The 26,022-nt window shown below is 41.0% G+C and overlaps 1 protein-coding gene and 1 pseudogene across 2 annotated transcripts in view; one reads left to right on the top strand and one right to left on the bottom strand.

Annotated features, from left to right (window-relative positions):
• NLN (neurolysin) overlaps positions 1-26,022 on the top strand; it is a 77,311-nt gene that overhangs the window by 17,103 nt on the left and 34,186 nt on the right. For both annotated transcript variants that reach the window (XM_008161878.3, XM_054715213.1), the window contains exons 2-6: positions 12,437-12,696; positions 16,102-16,250; positions 18,794-18,901; positions 21,222-21,324; positions 21,833-21,993. In XM_008161878.3, coding sequence (XP_008160100.3) covers positions 12,437-12,696; positions 16,102-16,250; positions 18,794-18,901; positions 21,222-21,324; positions 21,833-21,993 — 781 coding nt within the window. The remainder of the gene's footprint in view (positions 1-12,436; positions 12,697-16,101; positions 16,251-18,793; positions 18,902-21,221; positions 21,325-21,832; positions 21,994-26,022) is intronic.
• LOC103305273 (succinate--CoA ligase [ADP-forming] subunit beta, mitochondrial-like) lies at positions 23,826-25,152 on the bottom strand (annotated as a pseudogene).

The raw sequence follows: 26,022 nt of genomic DNA, 5'->3' as shown, positions 1-26,022 counted from the left end.
GGCAGTGTACGTGTAGGGCAGTGATGGGCAACCTTTTGAGCTTGGTGCGTCAAACTTCGCCAAAACACTGAGCATAACTCGGGGAGTGTGTCACTTTGAGGGAAAAAAACATTATTTCGTGATATTTATAGTTTAAATAACGTAAATGTATAATTGTTATATATAATTGTATTTAATAAACCTCAGCGGCCGCGTGTCATCAGAAATGGCTACGCGTGTCAGTGCTGACACGCGTGTCATAGGCTCGCCATCACTGGTGTAGGGTAATGTAGGAGCACAGCAGAGGAAGAATCCCTAAACCAGCTGGAGGTAGTTAAAGAATGCTTCCTGGAGAAGGTAAAATCTGATCCACGATCTGAAAGATAAGAGATGAATATTGTTCCTCCAGGAAGGGAGATGAAAGGCAGAGGGGAAAACACTACAAAGGAAGTTTGAAATTTTCAGGGAGATGTGAAAGCAGTTCATTGTGCCTACGGCATAGAATTGAGGGCAAAAGGGTGGCATTGAAGAAGGCAGAGAAATAGGGGCAGGTCCGGCAGGGCCTTGAATGTAGCCTTGATCCTGAAGTCAGTGGAGTCAGAACTTGATCCTGAACCATGTCACTGAAGGGGACTGCCATGATCAGATTTACATTTTAGGAAGATGACTCTGTAGGCAATCTGGAGAATAGATTGTAAGACATCCAGGAAGTCTCCTGGGTGTTTTGATTTGGGCAACAGAATGCAAACTGGTGATCTTCACCGAGATATACTCCAGGCAGGAGACAGGCTTGGTTCTGGGGGTAAGGAGGATGGTCAGTTTCACTTTAGACATACTGGATTTGAGGTGGCCATTGACATCCAAGTCAGCTACCCAATAGTTTTTAGATATCTGGGTCTAAAACTCGGGAGAGTTGGGCTAGAGGCACAGATTTGGAGGTCTTTAGCTATGGCCTGCTATGCAGCCACACAAGTGGACCAGAACACCCTAGGAAGAGTGTACAAAATAAAGAGAAGAAAAGAGAGCACAGAACTGAATCCCGAGAAACACCAGGGAATCCTAAGGAAGGGAATAAAGAGGTTAGATGATGGAAATTGTGAAGATACAGCCAAAGACATAGAATGAAAAGCATAATCATTATCACAGATGTCAAGGGAGGAAAAAGTTCCCCAAAAAAAAGGGAGTGTAAAAAAAAAAAAAATAGCCCAGCCAGTGTTGCTCAGTGGTTGAGCATCAAGCTATGAATGAGGAGGTCACAGTTTGATTCCCGGTCTGGGCATATGCCCAGGTTGCGGGCTTGATCCCCAGTGCGGGGGCATGCAGGAGGTAGTCAATCAATGATTCTCTGTCATCATTGATGTTTCTATTTCTCCCTCTCCCTTCCTCTCTGAAATCAATTTAAAAAATAGACTTTTTTTTTTAAAGGAAGGACCAAAACACAGTCGAATATCACAAAAAGTTAACTTAGGAAAGTACAAAGGATTAGTTGGATTTAGTAAATGTCTGTTGGATTTAGTAAAAATATTAGGGTCCCTGCGGAGAGTAGTTTCCTATTTTTTTATGAGGCCAGGACCCAGATTGAAATAGGTTAAAGAGTACTAGTAGCTATGTTTGTAGGTGGGAATTTCTGTCTGATGGCTAGCAGGGTCAGCTAGTGACAGTGAGAAAAGAAATTTTGGGAAACTGATCACAGTTTGAGATCATTGTTGTGGGATTGGGAGAGCAGGAGGTGACCTGGATAGATTTTCCTGAAGTCTTGAGAGTACAGCTCAAATTAGAGACTATGATAAAACAGCATTAAACCCCATAGCCCTGGTTGGTGATCTGGATGTACAAATAGAGAGGGTGGCTGTTTAAAATAGTCCTGGGCAGCCCTAGCCAGTTTGGCTCAGTGGATAGAGCGTCGGTCTGGGGACTCAAGGGTCCCAGGTTCGATTCCGGTCAAGGCCTACCGGAATTTTTTTTTTTTTTTTTTTTTTGTGTGTGTGTGTGTCTATATTTTATTCTTTCACTCAACAGAAGAGAATGTTTGCGTTTCAGAGTCAGTGCGTGACGGCTCCTGTCCCTCTGTCCCTGCGCCCGGTGCAGGCTCTCCGAGGGCCGCCGCTGGGGTCCCCAGGAGGGGTCATTTGGCAAGGTCGCTCCAGGACGGGGAGGGCCCGACCACCAGTGGCCCACGCGGCCGGGACCCTCCCCTGCTCTCTTTGGTATCTCAGCAACAGGCCGCCGCCCTCCCAGGCCAGGGCCGTGCTGCGCCTCCCGCAGGCGCCGGGGCCGGGTGTCCAGCCGGCCGCTCCTCGGCCACGGCCTGCACCGGCGGCGGTGCGTGTCCCCTGTGGGCCTGCGCCGGGCCCGCTCACTTCTTGTAGTGATTGGGGGCGTCGGCGAAGGCGAACTTCAGGCGGTAGGCCTCGGCCAGCAGGATGTATATTAAGGGCATGTACCTTGGTTGCGGGCACATCCCCAGTAGGGGACGTGCAAGAGGCAGCTGATTGATGTTTCTCTCTCATCGATGTTTCTAACTCTCTAGCCCTCTCCCTTCCTCTCTGTAAAAAAAGAATCAATAAAATATATTTTAAAATAAATAAATAAAGTAAAATAAAATAGTCCTGGGCAGAGGTTTTCATGGTGGATATAGCAGAAGGACTAGAAGCCGGGCAGTTAGGTTTTTAGTGAAGGATGGTTGAATTGATAGGTGTGGCTCACTCCTAACATTTGTGTAGCCTGGACAACAGTATAATTGGGAGATTACCCTGGCCCCCTTCTGTACCATGAGGGGCCCCACATGTGCCTGGATTCCCCCACCTGTAAGTCCAAGCTCCAACCACACTCTCCCCTGCTAATGACTATCCCTCAACCCCAGTAGCATGTACACCAGTGATGCACTTCACCCTCAGGGGGACTGACCCAGGGAAGAGGCCCACACAGGCTCTGGGAGCCACTTGAATAAGGAATTCTGGAGTCCAGAGTTGTGTGGTGGGGGTAGGGGGTCTACGTGGGCTCTGCGTAGGCACCTCCTCTTAGCTCTCTTGAGAGGAATGTAGAGGCAGGAGGGCAAAAGTTGGAGTCATCACCCATTTCTAAGCAGAGCTACAGAAGAAGCCTGCTAGAGTGAGAAAATAGAGGAATCAGAGAACTGGAGGTCTAAAGGAGCAAGAAAAGTAAGAATCACAGGTGTAGAGAAGTGGGAGTTGAGAAGACAAAAGATCATGGTCAGAGATTGGAATACTATCAGAATTTATTGTCTCTGAGGAGCATCTCCAAGAGGTGATAAGAAGAATAAACGTGAAGGTTCTTAGAGTGAAGTAGGTAAAAAAAAAACTGAAGTTAAGGGAGTGAGTGATGTAGCTCATCCATCTCCCCTTATAAAGTCTCCCCAGCATAATTTTGGAGCTTAAGATGGAAAGGACTTTAAGACAAAGTGGAAAAGACAGTGCTCTGGGAAGAGGTTGAGGATGCGAGGAAGTTCAGTTACCAGGAGAGAGACTAGGAGTATGGGAGAGGTTCACCAGGGAGAGATGACTTAACATTTGGGACAGTGGCAGGAACGTGAAACCTGCAAGGATATTCACAGCAGAGAAAACTAGGTTCACAAATGCTTGATATGTTGAGGGTCTAAGACCAGAAATCTTTAGGTAAAATTTTGTAACTTGGTTAGCACCGCTAATAAGATTAACTCTCCATTGTAAAAATAAGGATTTGTGAAATTTAAACAATCTTGTAGAAAAGCCACTTTTATATTTTAATCATTTTGTTAGTACCTTTAGCCCTGTTCCTTGTAGAAAGAACTGAAAGTCTGTGGCTCTTGAAAGGCATGCCTCGTCATACATGTCTCTCAGTGTTAGGATTAAATGAGTGTTTTCACACTGCCTGGCCCATAGGAACTGCTCAACGGATTGTCCCTTCCTCACTTTCTGTTCTTTCTTCCCTCCAAAGAAGACACGGGGGGGGGGGGGGGGCTGCTGTAAGAGTGGGAAAGAGAAGACACCAGAGGCGGGTACAGGCATACATCTCACTCCTGTAATGAGATTGTCCACTGCAGCATGCCTGTGAGAGCTTTCTGCAGGGATGAAAACGTTATTTATCTGTGCTGTCCAGTGGCATAGCCACTTGCCACAGAGGCTGTTGAGCGTTTGAAATGTGGCTATTGCATCTGAGGAACTGAATTTTTAATTTTATTTACTCTTAATTAATTTAAATTTAACTACATGTGGCTACCGTGTTGAACAGCACAGATGCAGTGGATATAGAGCTGCTTGGCCAACAGCTTCAAGGTAGAAGTGGGCTAAGTGCCTAAAGAAACAGGTAAGCCCTGGGAGGTGCCTGGCTGGGCTTTGGCATTGGTGAAATATGAAATTAAGGAGCCCTCTATGCTATGATGAAAGGAGCCTGGACTTGAGCGATGGCCTGATACGTTGTAAGGAGAGGGGTGACTTAGTTAAATCAGTGAGTACAAAAAACAACTATGTGAACAGTAAGAATCAAGATTAGAAGGGGGTGTTTCGGGTGAAATGGAACAAGAGAAATAATTTAAATAAATATAGAGTAATCACAGTCTGGGGGCGTTGATGAAATGCAGCCCTCAACAGGAGCTTGTAGAGAAATATTAATTCCAAAGTAAATACTAGGAATATTTGCGAAGTGTTTTTGAAGAATTGGGGCAAATGTCAGGAAATGCCGTGCAAACCATATGGTACAACACAGTAACACTACAGGGAAAGGATGAGAACATGGATAAAATGTAAATTGTGGGGAAAGAGAAGTTATGACATTCACATAATGGAGTTTCACTCGAGTCCTGATTCTTATAAGACACATTTCCCTGCATGGATGTTTATTTGTGATGATGAAGGAAGATGGTGTTGCTGTAATTTTTAACCATACCAGTCCCATCCATCTCCTTTCAAATCTATACAATTATACACGTGTAATATGCTAATTAGACTGGACGTCCTTCCAGACTACCTTCCGGTCGAAGCCGGGGGTGCGAGGGAAGCCCGGGTCCCGGGTGTCTGCTGGCAGCTGGAGGGAAGCCCGGTCTTGGGTGCCTGCCGGTGGCTAGAGGGAAGCTGGGGTCCCGGGGGCCAGAGGGAAGCCAGTGCCAGCAGCCTGGGGAAGGAAGGCCTGCTCTTGCACGAATTTCGTACATCAGGCCTCCGGTATATAATGAGCATCTATTATGTGCTCAGCAGTGCAGTGAGCTAGGGTTGGAGTTGTGACAAAAGAAATGTGCCATGGTTATTATGCTTGAGAAAGTCCTCGTCTAGTGCAGAATACAAGACAAGCCAATCGAACAGGTGGGTGACAGTAATTGAAATGAATGGCACAGATGAAAGGTGATAGAAGCTCCGATCTGGATGAACTGGAATGGTCAAAGAAGCCTTGATAAGAGGGAGTAGAGGCCTTTAGACTAGGGTTCACAATGAAATGAATGCAGCAAGTCTCAGAGCATTTCTGAAAGTACATTCCATAAAAGGTTTTGCAAAAATTTTAAGACAGTGAACTCAAAATAGCTGTGGCATGCTCATTTGTCCAAATGAAATTCTGCAACCTGGTGATCTCTGTCAAAATCTGTGCCACTTGCTTTCTTTGCCTAAGTGCTTCATTCGTTTGGTGGACACAGGAGACTACAACTGCTCCTTCCTGTCCATCCCAGTATAGTATTCTGTACTATTTCTTATTAGAAATTTCAGAGTTGTGTGGTTGAAAGTACTTTAAAGACCGAAGAGACCATGAAGAAGGTGTGGTTGGGACAGAAATAATAAAGAGCCTGGAAGTTTGTAGGAAAAAAAACAACAACACCCTCGTGTTTAATTAGACAGTAGACATCTCAGATGTAATCTAGAGTTTAACTTTCAAATGCACATCATAACCCCCATAGAGAAAGACAGGATCACGCTCTGTTACGTGTTTTCAACTTTTATAGCTCTCAGTTGCAAAAAGTCAATTTTAAAAAACCCTCACCAGATTCTCAAGCGAACAAGCACAGTTGCTAGAATGACTCAGGTGCACTCACCGGTTTTCCCAACCGGGTACGGAGGCCCTGAAGAGCAAGAAGAGAGAAATGTGCCAACATTCTAAGCATTGAATGAGCTTGAAATCGTAACAGAGGGGGGGAGGAGGAGGGATGCTCAGCAAAATGACGATGGAAGAGGAAAAGCAGATACAATGCAGATAGAAAAACTCTCAGTAGATCAAAACGTTTTAATTAGAAGCATAAGGGGACCCTTCTGTCTTCATTCCTTTTCTTTGGTAACAAGAATTCTAAATCCTGAAGGAAATGAAGACAAAATTCCAGAAGGCGAGAAAAGAAGGTATAATATAAACAATTCAATGTGTTCTGTTGACCCATGAAATCATGATTTCTATTGTCTGTTTCTTTTTACCCCTTCCACATTCAGGGAGTATTACTTTAAGGAGGGTGTAGCTTTTTATTCATTGCAGTAGAGCTGTACAAGGGTGATCATGGGTATATTTGTACAGCCAAGGCAGAGGTGCTCACATCTTTATCATCTTAACTGAGTTAGAGTCACGTGATGCTGTGACCAAACACTCAACCTTTTTTTTTTTTTTTTTAATATATTTTATTGATTTTTTACAGAGAGGAAGAGAGAGGGATAGAGAGTTAGAAACATCGATGAGAGAGAAACATCAATCAGCTGCCTCTTGCACACCCCCTGCTGGGGATGTGCCCGCAACCAAGGTACATGTCCTTGACCGGAATCGAACCTGGGACCCTTGAGTCCGCAGGCCAACGCTCTACCCACTGAGCCAAACCGGTTTCGGCAAACACTCAACCTTTGGATAAATGTTAGGAAATAAATGAAAACGAGTGGAGGTCATCTTCTCAGTGAAATATTTGGAGTAGTTTTATTTTAAAGCTGTTTAACAGTAATGAAAATGTGTCCATAATAATTGGTTTGTACTAAGAAGAGTGGTGAAAAGAGCAGGGTGTTAAGATGCAGAAGTCCTATGTTTTACTCATTAGTCGTCCGCTTGCTATTCATTGCCTGAGTAGCCCCATGGCCAGGCTCTTCACCTGTGCGGAACTTCCTTGGGAGCCCAATCAATCATGGCCATGGCTGACCCCTTCGAGGCCTTAGTTCTGTGTATCTATGAGGAATTGTGGGAATAATTATTTTGGAAATTTTTAGCCAACACCACACACTGAACTTCACATCACTGGTATTTTAGGCCACCACCAAGCTTAGAAAACCCTCCCGTCACTGGTCATTTCTTGTATTCCGACCTTTATAATTCTTTTTCCCGTGCTCATTCCTTTATCAGTTTTCATTCCTTTATTAGTCAGTGCTCTGTGTGAGCCAAATAACAAAACCACATTCAAACCGGCCTAAACAGTAGACTCACATAACTGGAAAGTCTAGCTGTCGGTCAGGCTTCAGAATTAGTTGATCTAGGGGCTTAGTGATGTCAGTAAATATCTGGTTTCCTTCCTTTATTTTTCCATTCACAGTGTTTATTTCATCCTAAATCAGCTTCCATTCTTTCTCATAAGCTGGATGCTGGCTGCAGTCAAGGACATAAGCTTTCTCATTTATACTCAGTATGAATAAGATCCCTTTCTCTCCCAGGATCTCTGAGGTAGAGGCAGCCACCTTTAAAGATCATGGACTTTGTGGGAGATGCATGGGTATGGGAAGAAAAGGCGTATATAGTTAGGCAGGGGAGAGGTGAAAGGCTGGACAACCAATCCCGATGTAGCTATCTGCTCCTAGACGTCTCCCTTGTTACTTCGGGAGTTCTGGTCTGGTAGTAAACACACTCCTCCACTTTTTCATACTCTGGATGGTCTCTTCTCCTTTTAACCTTTACTGAAATCCCCTCAGCCCTGAGGAAAATACTTCCCCTACACCTGGCTTTTCTTCCACATCTCATAGCACAAAGTAAGGAGGAAAATCCACATCTTTTGTTCCCCAGATCCTACCTTGCCCCCAGTTACTCTCCCAGGCCAACACTTCCTCGCCTTGTATAAAACCACTGTTGAGGCTCGTAATCTGGTTTTACCATTCTATACCCTGCCCACAGTGTCCTCTCCCAACCACCTGGTCAGCCCCTTCTATTCTTTGAAGACTTCTGTCCCTGGTTCAGTCTTCCTTTCAACTCCCAGGCCCAGCTGTCAAGCTGTGGACTCCAGTGTTCATCGTAGACAATTTACCCAATACTAGGATGTCAGCTCTTTGCATTCTTCAGCTTGTTTATCTCAACCATCCATCCACTTCCAAGAAAATATGCTGGATTTTGTCAGTCTGTTTAGCCTTTCAATTCCTAAACCCAGACATCTCACATTTTTATTACAATCTAACTACTCCCATTTTACCCATTTTATTGATCTTACTGAGATTGTAGTCTTCTATCTAAAACAAATTGCTGACCATGCTTTATATGCCATTTGTTCCTATCTCCTTTGACCTTTCTCTAAATGTCATTTAAGAATAAATTGAAAAACTTAGTTTCAAGTGGAATCATGAAAAATGATAAATTGCTTAAAATATGTATTCATACCACACATAAATGTATATTTATTTCTAAATATTTTGATGTAAGATGAAGGCCTTTTTAACAAGTATGAATCACTTGATTGGAATTCCTCACTGTCCTTGCTTAACTACATCTAAAATGTACCATTTTTAAATTTCCAATTTTTTTTTAAAGTGGAACAAGAACACACCTAAAGACACATAATTAATCTGAATCAGAAGTCTTCTGAATCATCACAATTCTTTACTTAAACTTCTATTACAGCCAGGTTTTTTGTGGGTTTTTTTTGCTTTTTAGTCACTATTTATTAAAAAGTATTTCCAAAACAGTTTAGCTAAACAACAAATCATTCTGTTTACATACATTTAACCGGTTAAATATTTAAATTGCATAAAAACAAATAGTCATAAACAGGTTTTGGAATTTGACCTTTGGTGAATATATCACTCAACTGGTTAAAGGAGAAATGTGAAAATATACAAGAAAATAGTCTGCCAGGATTGGGTCCATCATCCAGTGTTTGACATCAGAGACTTCAGTTATATGGACAGACAGTATTTAGATCTCTCGAATCTTCCATTGCCTCAGCCCCTTCCAGCTGCGCACTGAGTTAGCTCCCTTTGTTTTCATAGCCAGAGAATTGCTTAGGTGTACCCTCTCCAGCTTTCACCTTCTTCACATCTCTTAACCCTAGTAATCTGACTTCCACCCATATCACCCCACTGACACTGCTCTTGCCAAAGTAATCAATGGCATTCCTGTTGCTAAGTTCAACAGACTCTTCTCCCTTTATACTGTCATTCGCTCCCTCCCTTTTTTAATGCTTACTTTTCACAACTTCCTAGGCCCAGCCTGGCTTGGCTTTCCTTCTACCTCAGTGATTAAACCAGAGTTAGAACTCAGTTCTTCTGTTCTCACTCAGCAAATTCCCTTGGGCCGGTCCAACCACCCCTCTAATTTCAATTACCATTTAATATTAATGAATTCCACTTGCATGTGCCACAGCCACTTGGCATGTCCAAAGTTGAATTTCTCACCCCCACCCCAAAGAGCCACCTCCTCCCCTTTCTCAGTTCCCTGTTTTAGTGATGGCACCACCATCCATTTCCAACACAGAAACCTGGACATCCTCCTTGACTCTCTGACCTCCCCACACATCCATTCAGTACCACCTCATATTGATTTTTTTAAATCACTCCAATTCCCTTTATTTTCTAGTTCAGCATGCCAAAATTGTATGCCCCAAATACAGTAATAGCTTTCCTCTAGAATGATTTCTCTTTTCCAAACTTTTTAACTCACTATAATTTAAGTGATTTCTCTAAAATGCATATTTTATTTCATCTCTCACCTGATTAAAAGACTTCAATGGCTCTCATTGCCTTCAAAATAAGATTGAACTTTTTTTTTTTTTCTCTGAGAGGGGAATGGAGAGGGAGATAGGCACAGAAACATCAATGATGAGAAAGAATCATTGGATCAGCTGCCTCCTGCATGCCCCGTACTGGAGCTCGATCCTGCAACTGATGCATGTGCTCTGACCAGGAATCGAATCATGACCCCCTGGTTCATGGGTTGATGTTCAACCACTGAGCCACACTGGCCTGGGCAAAGGTTGAACTTTTTAATGATTTCCAAGGCTTTGCATTCAGTACTTCCTACTTACCTTTGCAGACTTCTCTCTCCTGGTAGCCTTTGGCCTTTGGATAGCACATTGTCTAGATCTTGGCTTGCGCATTTCTCCTTCTAGACAACATTCCTAGAAAAGTTCCTTTTGTGGCCTTTCAGAGTTCCCTCTGCTGACCCTATCATAGCACTCATCTCAATCCTATATAATAAAAGCCTTATATGCTAAGTGTCTGGTCTTCCATTCAACCAATCAAAGCATAATTTGCTAATAATATGCTAAGGCCACTCAACTGCTCGCTATGATGTGCACTGACCACCAGGGGTCAGACGCTCCAACCAGTAGGTTAGCTTGCTACTGGGGTCCGGCCTATCAGAATTGAGCGAGATGGGCCAGACATGCCCTGGAGACCTCCTGAGGTCCCTCCCCAGCTGGCCAACCTCCCGCGTCCCTCCCCGGGACCCTTGGGGGATGTCAGAGAGCCGGTTTTGGCCCGATCCTGCAGGCTGGGCCGAGGGACTCCACTAGTGCACAAATTCGTGCACCAGGCCTCTAGTGTAGTATAATTGCCTGTTGATCAACTTGTCTTCTTCACTGTATTATAATAGCATGGTCCCAGTCAATTCGCCTTTTTATTCTCAGTATATATAACAGTGACCAGGCATACTACAGGCTCATAAATATTTGTGAGTGAATGGCCTTGAGCAAGTCACTTAGCTTCTCTGAGCCTCAATTGCATCATATATTAAAAGGGAATAATGTCTGACCTACATTATAAGGTTGTTTTAGGATGTTGTAAAATAATAGGAATGAAGTTTAACATAGCAGTTAAGAGTGTGGGGACTGGGTCTATACTACCTGCTTTTTTCTTTTCTTTTTAAATTTATTGCTGTGACATTGGTCAACATGAACATAGAGGTTTCAGGTGTGGGTTTCTGTTTAAGATACACCTAGCTTTTAATCCTAGCTCCCACCATAGTGACCTTGAGCAAGTTACTTCTCTGTGTTTTAGTTTCCTCTTTGGTAATACAAGAATCACCATAGTATCTGCCTCACGGGGTTTTTGTGAGAACTGAGTTAATAAATGAAAAGCACTTAGTACAGTGCCTAAACACAATAAATGTTAGCTATTCATTATAACATTTTTATTTATAAACTCTAAAATTATCTATACACACAAACACATGCATCTGTGGATAGATACACACATGGCACCAATTATTAATTTGAGTTGTTTAAGGGGTTAGAGAACTAGTATCATTATTCTTAATTTTTTCTTTTAGAATAATTTCATAGCTATACCAGAATTTATTTTCCAAGTTTTAAATTCAAATTTCCATTCTTGATATTTTGGTTAAGATTTTTTTAACTGGTGTTCAACCTAAATTTGAATGCTGAATCGCAAACATTTTTGAGTCTTCATACATAGTAGGTGGCCAGGAAAAACATTTAAATAAGAAAAATTACTGGTTTAATTTATAAAGGACAATTATTATGTCTTTGACATATAACTTTATTTTTCTATGATTTAATTACATAAACAATTTAATGTTTGGAAAATATAAATTTCATTAAATCTATATTCAAGAAAAAATATAAGAGCATTGAGGGTTTTATATATATATACTTACTTTTTATTGAATTTGTTAATGTTACAGAGCTCTTGCACTTCCAAAGCATGCCTGAGAATTCAGAGAAAGAAATGGTACAATGGACAGCCTATTCACCATCATACAGTATAAAACTTGATTCATGTGCATTTTGATAATTTCCCAATTTTTAAAAAGCTCTAATAAGAGTAGGTTTTAAATCCCCTTCGTATTTCTAGTACAGTGTGCCATTAAATAAGTTTCACATATCCATATCAGTTTATTCCTCAATAACATAACCTTACAACAACATTTTGCTGGGGGGGAAGTGCATACTTTCCAGAGAAAACTTGTGGCTCAAGGTCCAAGAGATTTAAGATTTCTGGTTCCCAAATGAAGCCTTCAGTTTAACCAGGAACCCAACCACTCCTTGGCTTGCTCAGCAACTCACCCAAACACATCAGAAGGCAGGCATCCTGCCTGCCACCTCAAATAACACCAGCACTATTGCCCAGAAAGAGTGGGCAGGTCCTGTCAGGAGATCCCATAAGCCCCCAGGCATCCGATTCCTGAATTGACACTTTTACAGGAGCGTTGTGCATATGTGTTCAGCGGAAAGAAATTGCTCAATTTTATTAAAAAGTTGTTTTTTATTTAAATTTAATTATATAATACCCACTTGTCTATTGACTTTAGATCAACAGAAATGCCTAATTTTTATTCTCTTTCTGATTCTCTTTAGAATTGGTGGTTGCAGGATTTTATTCAGAATGACTTTAGGGAGAGAAGTGATGTCTCCTCTTCAGGCAATGTCTGCCAGTACTGCCGCTGGCAGGAATGTGTTAAGATGGGATCTTTCACCAGAACAAATTAAAACAAGGACCGAGGAGCTCATTGTGCAGACCAAACAGGTGTACGATGCTATTGGAATGCTTGACCTTGAGGAAGTAACTTATGAGAACTGTTTGCAGGCACTGGCTGATGTAGAGGTGAAGTACATAGGTGAGTAGGATGCAAAAGCACATCAACATTTCATTTTGTGGGCATCATAAACCATTTTACGTTTTCTGTCTTAGCAATCCGTTTTCCAATTTTACAAGCTATTGATTTTTACATAATGATTAATTAATTGCTTGGAATTAAGTTACCTGAGATTAAAATTTTTTATTGTGTTAGCAAAGGTGCTGTAAAATGTACACTCATTACAGTTGCTTTTTGGAGAACATTGACAGTATCTATGAAAACTTTTAAGAAGTTCAAACCCTGGCCTAGTAATTCTACATCTATGCATTTAATTAAGGAAATAATCAGATACAGGAAAAAATAATCTATAAATTTATGTATTGTATAGACAGTTATTCTCATAAACAAAAGCTTGGAACAACTCCTAAGTGTCAACTAATAGAATGACTAAATACATTGTGATACATTCACCCTCACACTGTGGAGCCATTGAAATCATGTATAACCCTGTCTAGTGCGTGTCAGTTGAGCATTGTCCTGTGCACAGAAAGGTCCCCTGTTTGATGCCTAGTCAGGGCACATACCCAGGTTGCAGGTTCCAACCCCGGTCAGGGTGAGTACAGGAAGCAGCCAGTTGATGTTCCTCCCCCTCTCTTTCTCTCTCTAAAAATCAATAAAAATATTTTTAAACATAATAACAAAATAATGTTTAGAAGCAGTATTTAATGACCTAGAGAAAAGGACATAGAAGGAAAGCCAAAAGAACATTTTAATCATTTAACAACACAAATTTTAATAATGGTTAGTATCCTAGATGGTGGGCTGACCGTTGGCTTTTTTACTTTTCTCTTCATGCTTTTCTCTATTTTCCATTTTCCTTACACTTAAAATACATTATTTTTATTATATGAGTATTAGACTCTCTGAGTTATAAGAAATGAAGATTCACAGGAGTTACCTCTATGGGTTGGATATATTTTGTAGGATAATTATGACTAAGCAACCTTGGCCGTGTATCCAGGCTTCATAAGAACATGGATAACGTAAACATTAGTATGTCTTTTGGAATTTGGAAGGTTGTCCAGAACCCTCCACAGCCCTAGTGCCCTGGTTATTGCTCTACCCTCTCCAGCCCCTCAACACCAAGCGTTCCCCACTCTGTCCCACCACAATGGGGACTTGGCTACTCTCTCTGACCTCTGCTCTTCTGCCTCAACTACCAACTGCATCACTCTCATCAATGGCCACTACATCTTGCTACAAGTCCTGAGTTTAAACTCTGAATAAAAAGGATCTGATTGGTCTCATTAGTCCAAGTCAAAGGGGAAAGGGTTGGTCCCCATTCAGCAGAGCTTTCCCAGTAGGCAATTTCACATACATCTCCCAACCTGTATATGGCTTGTCCCAGTTTCAGAACGAACTTCTTTATTCACTTATGGCCAAGTTGGCGTGCCAGCCTGGTAACTTACGTACATACTTAACAAATGTAAAAATCTGGGGGGAAATACAAAAACAAAAAACTTTTTTATTATCTTTTCCCCCAATAATACATCTTTTAAATATACTTTAGGTTTGTGATGTATGTTCTTACTCTCATAAATTTATCTTTGTGGATTAATCATCCAAAGAATAGCCTTTTAAAGACTAACTTTCTCTTATCTGTATGTTCTCATTGTTCATTCTGCCTCCAGCAAGAGCTGTTAAAACCCCTCCTGGTTAGTGTCAGTTACTAGACATCAGCATTGTTTATAGTTTGGAAGCTAGAGTATGAGTCTGGCTCCAGGTCTTTGTGGGCAAAGTAAGGAAAGAAATGGTTTCCAGTATTATTATTTAAGAATATGTTTCCAACTTTAGGTTCCTATATTTTATGATGCTCATTTGAGTTCTTGAGAAATTTTGCCCTTCTTAATAATCTTTTTGAGCTTATTTTAAAAGTAAACAGAAATGATAACTATTAATTATATCACTTAAATACTATAGGTATTAAAATTTAAATCTGTTTCATTCTTTATTTAAGAGACATAAAATTACAGACTAGATCAAATCCTTAAAAATAATCATCTAATTTGATTTTTTAAAACACATTATTAATTTATTCAGATACTTGTGACAGTTTTTTACACCTTTATTTGTAACAATGTTTTAAGAGGACTGATAAGAGTGAGGTGGCTTCTTTAATTGTACAGTTTCTTGGTATGTAAAGGATAGCTCTACTGTTTACCATATATCACAGGTGTAAACTTTGCCCATTTACAATACCTTTAAAGTACTACATATAAAATAAAAATGTATTCATCGTCATAGCATAACCACAACCATGACTATAAACCATACTCATTTGTTTTATAGTATGGATTATTTCATTGACATCAGATTTTTGCCCTATTAAAGCCACACACAAAAAATATGTGCAAAACCCAGAACCAACTTTAGTATGTGAAAGTTAGAGTAGACTACATTAGCACCATCATTTAACAGGAATAGACCCAATATTCAGCTCTTTGCTGGATGTGTCTACTTGAGTTTCCCAGGAATCCTCTGAAATTGTATGGAACTCATTGTATGAATGTTTGTATTGGGGGGCGGTGGTATATAACTTTGATTAAATTATTTAAGAAATCTGTATCCAGGTTAAGAACTTCTATTCTAGCCCAGCTGGTGTGGCTCAGTGGTTGAGGAGCAACATATGAATCAGGAGGTCACAGTTCTATTCCCAGTCAGGGCACATGCCCAGGTTGTGGGCTCAATCCCTAATAGGGGGCACGCAGGAGGCAGCCGATTAATGATTCTCATTATTGATGATTCTATCTCTCTCTCCCTCTCCCCTCCTCTCTGTAATCAATAAAAATATGTGTTTTAAAAAGAAAAAAAATAACTTCTAAATAAAAGCCACCCCACTAACTTGGTGTGCTTGTGTTTTAAACATCCTCTGCCTCTGCCCTCCCCAAGCTCGTACTCTCTGCTTCTCCAGCCTCTACTTTTGCCCACCATCCTCTAAGGCCCAGCCTTCTCCACGAGGCGCTGCGCAGTGGCCAGCCCTCCGCATTGCTGCCTTTCAGTTACTATCCCATTCATTTAGCAGCTAACCTGCTCTGTCCTGCTTTGTTCTTTGTCTTTTTACTTACTGTTCCCCAACACCACTCCCCAGATCATAAAATGCCTTAGTATAAGAACTATGTCTTTATTCTTCTATATTCCTGCTTAGTAAATTACACCCAAAGAATACTTTAATAAGTGCTCATTGCACACCCTATTGTTCCTTATAATGCCCCTGGGACAGCCAGGCTCTGCATTAAACACTGTGTTTTTTTTTTTATAGCCTTAGGAACTTTTACAGGAAGTATAAAATGAAAACTTTTATCAGGATAATCATTCATCTAGACAGGAGGTATTTTTCTTAATACTCACTTGAGAAGTCCTTACAGTTTTCCCCTCTGTTAACAGTGGAACGAACCATGCTAGACTTTCCCCAGCACGTCTCCTCTGACAAAGAAGTACGAGCAGCAAGCACAGAAGCGGACAAAAGACTTTCTCGCTTTGATGTCGAGATGAGCATGAGAGAAGATATATTTTTGAGAATTGTTCATTTACAGGTAAATGATGTTATGAATCCCTTTAAAAGAAAAAAAAAATCTACACTAAAAAAGTAAAAACCTTTGACCAGCAACAAAAAGTACTTGAATGCTTCTAGATTTTGTTTCTAATTGTTATAATAATGGGCATAGCACAGTGTTATATAATGTTATGTTATACCACTTAGGTTTATGTTTAGTTGCTGATTACATTCACTTACGATTAAAGGCCAAATATAAAAGAGTGTACATCTAGCCCTAGTCAGTTTGGCTCAGTGGGTAGAGTGTCGGCCTGCTGACTGAAGGGTCCCAGGTTCAATTCCTATCAAGGGCACATGCCTGGGTTGCGGGCTTGATCCCCAGTAGGGGATGTGCAGGAGGCAGCTAATCAATGATTCTCTCTCATCTTTGATGTATCTGTCTCTCTCCCACTCCCTTCCTCTGAAATCAATAAAAATATATTTTTCAAAAAGTATGACACATTAAAAGAGTGTACATCTACAAATCTAAGGCTTCTTAGCCATCATGAACTTGATGGTTCAATGTAAAAACCTCTTTGAATTTTCAGAATACTACAAGATTTATATTAGATCAGATCAACTAGAAGCAAATGGGACTGAATTGTTTATCTGTAAATATCATATGCTTTTGGCCATCATATCGACAAATGTTGATGCTGCATGCCACAGTCATTCCTGTCTGTCATCCTCACATTTTCCAGGACTCAGGGAAATTACTAGTATGTATAATAAATGTTGGAGGTGAGTCTGCCATGAGTGTTTTGGTCTTTTCATAACCAGTGCTGATTTGCTTTCTAGTATTTTTATCCTCTCTTTGCTTTGAATTTTTATTTTCATGACACCTCAGCAATTTGGAAAACAGCCAATGTTTTATATAATTTTAGGCATTTTTGGTTTAATTTCACATGTTTCTTTTTGCAAAAATCTCAAAAATTTTGTTCCTTTTAGCAAGTTGACAGAGTTGAAATAAAACTGCAGTGTTATTCAAATAGTTTATTTGTAACTCACTACAGAGTATGTAGTCATGACTTTATTTAGACATATAAGAATATATGCTGTCTATTCCCTCATATTAGATGAGCATTTTTCAGCCTGTTATCTATAATCTCTGTGGTTCAGAATTGTTCATATTTGGCACTATAAAAATAACATCAATTAAAAGAACTTTATGATTATTCTTTATTAAGTTGTTCCCCTTTTTCTTTTTGACTCTAGTTATTGTTCTATATGATTCAAATCATGATCTTTATAGACTATTTTCATTTCATTCCCAATAATCAAATTTCCATTCTACCTATGTATTATATATGTATTTTTTTTAAAACTTTCCTCAGAATTTCTAATTTTTCTTAACTCTGTTTTCATCCTGACTTCTAAGTTCTCATTAGGGATTTTCAAAATCTCATTTCCCAGTCAGGCAAGGTGAGATACAGATTGTTTTATTAAGTAGCACCCTCAGAGTACAACTCTACTTACCTGCTACAACAAAATGTAAAAAATGACAGAATTATTGCAGCAAAAGCCTTGCGCCAACGATATAAAATGCAGGCTCTAAAGCAAAGATCCAATTGGGCCTTTTTAAGATCTAATTAGTTGGGGAAATACAAAGCTCAGGGATGGAAAGTCCAGGTCTTCCATGGAGAGAGAGTGCAGCCAATGGCAGGGTCCTAATGCTGAGAGGGCTCGAAGGCTCAAGAGACAAAGTCCCTCATTGCCTCTCAACCAAACTGAGTCTATTACTCCTCTATCTGGAGTCCATTTCCTCCCAGGGACCTCAAACTGACTAGCCTTCCAGATGTGCCATATATATTTTGCCACCTGTTTTGAGTACATATCGGTGTTTTTATACCTTGCTATGGCTCATCCTTCAGGGCCCTTCGTTCCTTTGAGTGAGTGCTGTTCATGTTGCTGCTGGCAGGTTGAAATGCACTGTCCAGTGTTCCCCCTGTGTGCTGTGCGGACGCGTTTCCCCCACACATTTGTTCATGTGCAGCTCGCTGTAGCCCCCTGATCTCTCTTGCAAAATGACAATAAGGCATTTTTAAAGTGCTAGAAGCCTTTATCCAGCTGTACGTTTTTGGTATGTTGGCCAAAGAGTCCCACTCACCACTGTGTGTTGTTTGCCCTTTATTTTTATGCCTGCCTCTCAAGCGGAACCAGGTTAGCAAATGATAGAAAATTAAATCCAGATGATTTGTGATAAGGAATGTGTTTTGTGAGAAAGACCACTGGGTCATAGAGAATACTGGGAATGCGATTATGCGAATGCTTCTATGATCACACTCTCAAATGGTACAGGCAATCTTGATTCTGATGCAAGGCAGGGCAATTCTGGTTAGCTTTTTGTTTGTTTAATTTTTCTGTTTTAGATAAGCAGAGGCTCATGAAAGCATAAAAGAAATTAGGTCTTCAAAAGGGCCTGCCTCATAATCACCTTTGTGCTACATAGCTCAACAGAGATGATGAATAAATTTGCTCTGGCCTCTAGTTTATAATTTACTGACACTGCTGTAACAGAATGGTTGTCACAATCTTTAATTTCAGAAAACCTGTGATCTAGGGAAGATAAAGCCTGAAGCCAGACGATACTTGGAAAAGTCAGTTAAAATGGGAAAAAGAAATGGGCTCCATCTTCCAGAACAAGTCCAAAATGTGAGTTTATGTTTCCTTTTCTTTGTGGGGGAAAAAAAGAAAGTAAATAAAACAAAATGCAACAACAACAACAAAAACAGGAAATAAGGAAACACATGTTTTTAATGTGGGGAAATAATGCATAATAGAAATCCATTTACAATGTATTGGATAGTCAATGGTTTTAAATCCCACAACTCCTATCCACCTCATGGTGACTGACAAACAGCTGGTAACTTAATTTTTCTTTAACCCTGTCCAAGTTTTATTTATTTCATGTGTGCTGAGCCTATTTTCTCTGCTCTGTCTTACATTCTTTATTTGTTTGTTTGTTTGTTTTTTTATATTTAATTGATTTTTTACAGAGAGGAAGAGAGAGGGATAGAGAGTTTGAAACATCGATGATAGAGAAACATCGATCAGCTGCCTCTTGCACAACCCCTACTGGGGATGTGCCCGCAACCAAGGTACATGCCCTTGACCGGAATCAAACCTGGGACCCTTCGGTCCACAGGCCGACGCTCTATCCACTGAGCCAAACCGGTTTCGGCGTCTGTCTTACATTCTTTAACACCTCGTTCCAGGCCTTAATAGTTGACGTGTGTTTTTATTCCTTTGGTCTGACAGAGATAGGGCACTGATAATAATATCCTTCTGATGGGGAATTTTAAAACCAGCACTTTGAAATGGAATACCTGCGATTACTATATGCCCCTTAAAGGTGGACAGATCAGCTGCTGAAAATGCTTCTCAAACTTTTTCTTTTGTCTAATGCCTATCAAATCTTCCAGTTTCAGAAATAAACTCGCCTGTAGAATTAATTCATTCTTTGGGGGGGAAAAAATGATTTATTTCCAGGTGATTCTTCTAGGCAGTAGAACTAGAAACTAGTTTGAAAGGAATGTAGACCATGTGATGTCAGCATGGTAGATAGACCTGAGATACAGGCACCTTTCTCGCACCTGAATGCCCTTTGGACACCTTGAATCCTCTTCATTCTAGTTACAGGAAAAATGGGACTGATCTCACTTATCTGACTTGCCCTGGTCAATCATCAGTCCTGTTTGGGGCATGAACACTGTGTTAGTTAAAATGTGTTTGGTTGCAGCTAACAAACCCTGTTGGAACAATTTAAATAATAGAAGAGATTTGCTTGCTCGTATAGCTGGAAGGTCCAGAGGTAGTTGGGCTTCATGGGTTAGTCTGATCCAGATGCTCAGTGGTGTCATTGGCCACCTGATTTTTTCTATTCCTCTACTCTGTCTTCACAGTTAGTGCTATCCAAAGGTAGCTCCTTTTATTTCTAAAACTAGAGGCCCGGTGCATGAAAATTCATGCACTCGGGGCAGGGGGGATCCCTCAGCCCGGCCTGCACCCTCTCGCAGTCCGGGAGCCCTCAGGGGGTGTCCAACTGAAGACGCAGTCTGGCCTCCCTCTGCGGAAGGTGACTGGGTGGGTCAATCAGGGGACAGGTGCAGGTGGCGAGCAGCTGGCCCCGCCCCCCATTGCGCCACTGCCACCTGTGGCCTCCCTCTGTGGGAGGCCACCAGGCAGGCAATCAGATCATGGCGTTGTCCCATCACCCCGCTGCTGGTCGCTGCCGCCCCCTGCCCGCCGCACCTTATCCGTCTCCTCCTTCTGTCCGTTGGCACGTGTCTTGGCTGGCCTGGCACCACCTGTTCTCCGGCCCTGTCCCCCACCGACCCGTCGTTCCACTGTTCGGTTGATTTGCATATTATGCTTTTATTATATAGGATTATATAGGATGACTACAAATCTAAAGACCCCACTATCTAGGAGGACGCAGAGACGCCTCCATCAAACCTCCCCTCATGTCTTAATGGCCCAGACTGGATCATCTGCCTGATCCTGAATCCCCCATTAGTTGAGCGAATGCCAGGCCTGGGTTACCTGAACCAGTCACTAGAGCAGTGCAGACGGGATTACATAACCAGTGCAGCGATTACACCCCTGGAACTTCAGATGAAATCAGATCCCACTCCAACTCCATGACTGCTGTGGCATATGGAGGAAGTGGAAGGAACCAGGGAGACAGCCAGAATGTCCAAAAATGACTGCATGTGTCAAATACAGTGTTGATCAGAATTGCCTGGAGGGTTTGTTAAAACTCTGAATGAAGGAACCCACCTCTGAGAGTTTGTGTTTCAATAGATTTGGTGTGGGTCTCAAAAATTTGCATTTCTAACAAATTCCCAGGTGATGTTGATGCTTTTGGTCAGGGCCACGCATGGAGAACCAGTGTGGTTTACATAAACTTCATTATCTAGCATTTTCAGAAAATTGAAATTGTTAATGTCCTGTATTTGTATCTTTGTTTCAGGAAATCAAAGCAATGAAGAAAAGAATGAGTGAGCTGTGCATTGACTTCAACAAAAACCTCAATGAGGATGATACCTTCCTTGTATTTTCCAAGGCTGAACTTGGTAAAATTTTGTTATTTTTCTAGATGAAATAATGTAATTTAGGCAGATAATGTCACCTCACAGTTTGGCAGGTCAAAGTTAAAAGAATTCTTTTAAAAAAATGATCCACTCTCTTCTATAGAACCCACCATCCCTTCTACAGAAAATACCACCAGATTATAGACTAATGAGAGTGTATGCTGTTTCTGGAGACACTCCTGAGAAGATTTCATAATCTTTCTTGGTTAACAGCCTTCAGTGCCTTGAAAAATTTTTTGCCCCACAATGTCCCCTACATTGTAACTTAAACTAGACTCTTCTTATTCTGTTCTGGATCTTGCTTGGTTTAACTTTCCTGTTCTCCATCAAACCAGCACTGAAGCCTGTTCATATTATAGGTTAGCATCTCCTGAGACACCTGTTCTCTAACCACCACCCTCATGAGATTTGAGAATTGTCATTATTTTACTTGAATTTTAATTAACCAATAATGAGTGGAAAACTTGATGTATGAGAGAATTTTTTGCAGGTGCTCTTCCTGATGATTTCATTGATAGTTTAGAAAAGACAGATGATGACAAGTACAAAATTACCTTAAAATATCCACACTATTTTCCTGTCATGAAGAAATGTTGTATCCCAGAAACCAGAAGGAAGATGGAAAGGGCTTTTAATACAAGGTGCAAAGAGGTACTTATAAATGTTTGTCTTTGTTTGTTTATTCGTTGTTATGGAGGACTTTAAGAAAAGGGTTTGCTTTGTTAACCAATGTTGAAGTCACCTCTGAGACTAATATTCCTATTTGTGTGAGCATTATGCTTTCTAATTCCACAGACCTAGAATTTTAGATTTTTCCTTGCCTATTGACAACCTCCCTTGTCTGGCCACAGGTTAAGCTATTCTAATAAAAATAGAATGGATTAAATAAACTAAAAGTTGTATTCTTCTCCCAAGTTGATAGTCCAGGGCTGGTGGGGCATCTCTCTCTCTCTCCCCTCAAAAAATGACTTACAAGGGCATTTCAGTTGTCATCTTCCCAATCTGTTGGGAAGAAGGAAAATAAAGTACAGTGAAAGTATCTTTAAGAAAAAGACCTAGAGCCCAGCCATTGTGACTCAGTGGTTGAGCATCGACCTATGAACCAGGAGGTCACGGTTCAATTCCCAGTCAGAGCACCTGCATGGTTTGCAGGCTTAATCCCCAGTGTGGGGCGTGCAGGAGGCAGCCAATCAATAATTCTCTCTCATCATTGATGTTTCTATCTCTCACTCCCTCTCCCTTCCTCTCTGAAATCAACAAAAATATATTAAAAAAAGAAAAGGACCTAAAAATTACATATATCAGTTATATGTACATTGCATTGATCCAAATTCCATTATATAGCTATATCTAGCTATAAGGGAGGCTGGGAAATATAGTCTTCAATTGGTAGCCATTTGCTTATCTGAGTAGATTCTATTACTAAAAGGAAGAATTAGAAATGGATTTTAAGAGTCTGCTAGCCAGTTGCACCACAGTCTAACCAAATAACATGAGCACATTTCCCCCCCATTCACCATGTGTCAGATCCCAACCAGTTACTGCCTTGAGCTCAAAGACTAGGCTCTCTCAGTGATAGACAGTCCTCCCAGTTGTAGCTTCTCATGATGTAGCAGCCAATGAAAAGGAAGACAACTTGTGTGGCCCACTCACCCAACACACACACCCAGTGGTAGAATAGGAACAGAATAACCACAATAAAAACTCCCACTTGGAAAAGGAGAGAATGGGATACATAGCAGGCCTTCCAATGTTCAGAAACAGTTTGGCAGGAATTATAAGGATTCTGAGTCTAGGAAGTTCCTGGGATAGCCCATTGGACTTATTTTGGGTCTCCTTTCAGGCAGGGATTCCTTTTTTTTTTTTTTTTTTTTTTTTTTAGTATATATGCCTTTATTTGGTGAAAACCTACGAGTTCTTCTCAATACCACAGGATCATAAAGACTTGCAGTTATCGGTGTTTTGTAACAATTAAGATAATGTTCAAATAATTAAGTTACTTCACTCTGTTTATAAATAGTGATTGATATATTTAGTTAGGTATTTGGTGTTGAACATAAATACTTCTTATATAAATCATTGTTTTAATACATTTCTCTACTAATAAGGCTAGTTATTAGATATATTTCTAACACTAAAGAATAAAGCTTTACCTTCAGATTTATTTTATTCATAGGACTCATATTAATGAAGAATGTTGTATTCAACAAAAATAAACTGGCATATTGCAAATGGCATTCTGTAGAAGTGAAAAAGGAGGCTGCAACAAAAGAAACTAGATAACTGCATTACACATTCTTTATACAAACAGCCTACTCTCAATAGAATTAAATGCAGACCAAATGCTTTAAAAGTTTTTATGCCTAGATGGCAATTATAATCTTCGCACATGAATGAGAAAAGGAACAATAATAACACAGAACACAGTATTTTTAATGATTATAGCACATTTAAAACCCTCCGCCTTCCACTGGATTCTGAGATCAGATCAGCAACTGAAATTTCACATCCAGCTGGACTTGTTTGGCTAAGTTCACTATTTCAGAGAGCTTTACAATCAGTTTAGCAGCTTCATCCAAGTCATCACAAGCAAGAATTTTAAGCCCACTGTCAGTTATCAGTGCCTTAGCATCATCTACTCGTGTATCTTGTAACTGTACCACAATAGGTATTTTAATTTCCAAATTCTTTACTGCCATGACTGTAGCCTGTGCAATAACATCACACCTCATGATTCCTCCAAAAATGTTGACCAGAATAGCCAGTACCTTTTTATCTGAAGTGATAAGCTTAAATGCTTCTGTTACTTGATGGACTGCGTCACCACCACCAACTTCAAGAATGTTGGCTGGAATCCCTCCATTGTGGCCATAGCCAAACCAGCGCCGCTTACTAGACAGCCCATATTCCCATCTAGGCCAATATCTGCCTTAGCTGCATCTTTGTCCCTTTCATCTTCCTGAGTCCAGTCCTGGAGATCAAAGATTTTCTTCTGGCGATAAGCTGAATTAGAATCAAGATTGGTCTTCGCATCCATACACAGCACAGCTCCATCTGAATCCTCTACCATAGGATTTATTTCTATCATGGTTGCATCATATTTCAGAAAAAGGTTGTAAAGCTTAACCACGTTTTCTGCTGCAGAATCCACAACATGAGGTGGAAATCCCATCTTCTGTGCAAGCCGGACAGCTTGTTCCTTTTTGATGCCTTCTACAATATCAGTAGGTTCTTTATGGCTTCAGGAGTCTCTGCAGCAACATCTTCAATGTTGACACCACCTTGAGAACTTCTATTAATACAGGACCTTGAAATGACCTTTCCATAGTTATTGCAAAGTAGTATTCTCTCTTGGGATATCTTCGCCCACAAACCAACACTTGATTGCAAATTCTGCCCTTTTCTCCTGTTTGCTTGGTAAACAACTTTTTCCCAATCATTCGTGAGGAAACAGCTTTTGCTTCTTCTGGACAGAAAACTATCTTCACTCCTCCTTTGAGACCATTTTCAAATGTTCCTTTTCCTCTACCACCAGCTAAAACCTATGCCTTTATCACAACATCTTTTGAACCTAATTTTTTGGCAATTGCATAAGCTTCATCTGGTGACTTAGCCACATGTCCTTTGGGAATGGCGACTCCAGCTTCTTGCAATAATTCCATACGTATTCATGCTGTACTTGGAGTCCATGGTTGTTAAACAATCCAGAACTTCCCAGAACCTGGACGGCGGCCCGCTGCACCATCCAGGGCGGGTGGCTCCTAAGGGTGGTGGCGGCCAACAGCAGCTGGAGAATATGGAGGCCTCCATTTCTGAGTCCAACCCTGACCCCTCGGTGCCTGCCGGGATTCCTTTAACAATTATATCCATGGCCCCTGGTTTTACCTGCAGGGAATTCTTTCTTGTTCATACCCTGCACGACACATTCTGGGCGGCTACTAGCATAGGTTCCTGACGATACCAGCTCGAAGCCCGAGAGTTGCTTTAGGAATCAGATAATCATCAGTGTTTGTAGGCCAAGTAATAAAATCCAATAAAAAACTTAGTAGGTTTTCTGTCTGTTTGCTTTTAATCAGATTCATGTTAAAAATAACTATAGCTGCCCAGGTTGGTTTTCTCAGTGGTAGAGCTTCGGACCGAAGGGTCTCAGGTTCAATTCCCAGTCAAAGGCGCGGTACCTCGGTTTCAGGTTCAATCCCTGGCCTGGTTGAGCAGGAAGCAACCCATCAATGTGTCTCTCATGTCTATGTTTCTCTCTCTCTCTCTCTCTCTCTCTCTCTCTCTCTCTCTCTCTCTCTCTCTCTCTCTCTCTCTCCCCTCCCTTCTTCTCCCTCCCTTCCACTCTGTCTGAAAATCAATGGAAAAAAAATATACTCGGGTGAAGATTTAAAATAATAATAATAAATAACTACATGACTTTTGGTCATAGTTCTTAAACCTACCAAACCTTTTCTAATATATGGGTTCCTGTATCATGTCCCTCCTGCTCTTCCTCAATTCAATGGTGCCCACTTCAGGGCTGAAGCGGCAGACTTGAGCAGGGAGACAGCCTTCCCAACCAAGGCTCCCCAGTTCAGTGACTCTGAGTGACAGTCTTTGCTCCTGACGCTAGGATGCAGGGAACTGGCTTTTCCAGCAACCCGAGGCCCTAGATTGTGGGCCACAGGCAGAACCTCAGCA

This window comes from Eptesicus fuscus, chromosome 4 (genome assembly GCF_027574615.1).
Source record: "Eptesicus fuscus isolate TK198812 chromosome 4, DD_ASM_mEF_20220401, whole genome shotgun sequence".
NCBI lineage: Eukaryota > Metazoa > Chordata > Mammalia > Chiroptera > Vespertilionidae > Eptesicus > Eptesicus fuscus.
The sequence above is the reverse complement of the archived record's forward strand: the minus strand, read 5'-3'. Positions and strand labels throughout refer to the sequence as shown.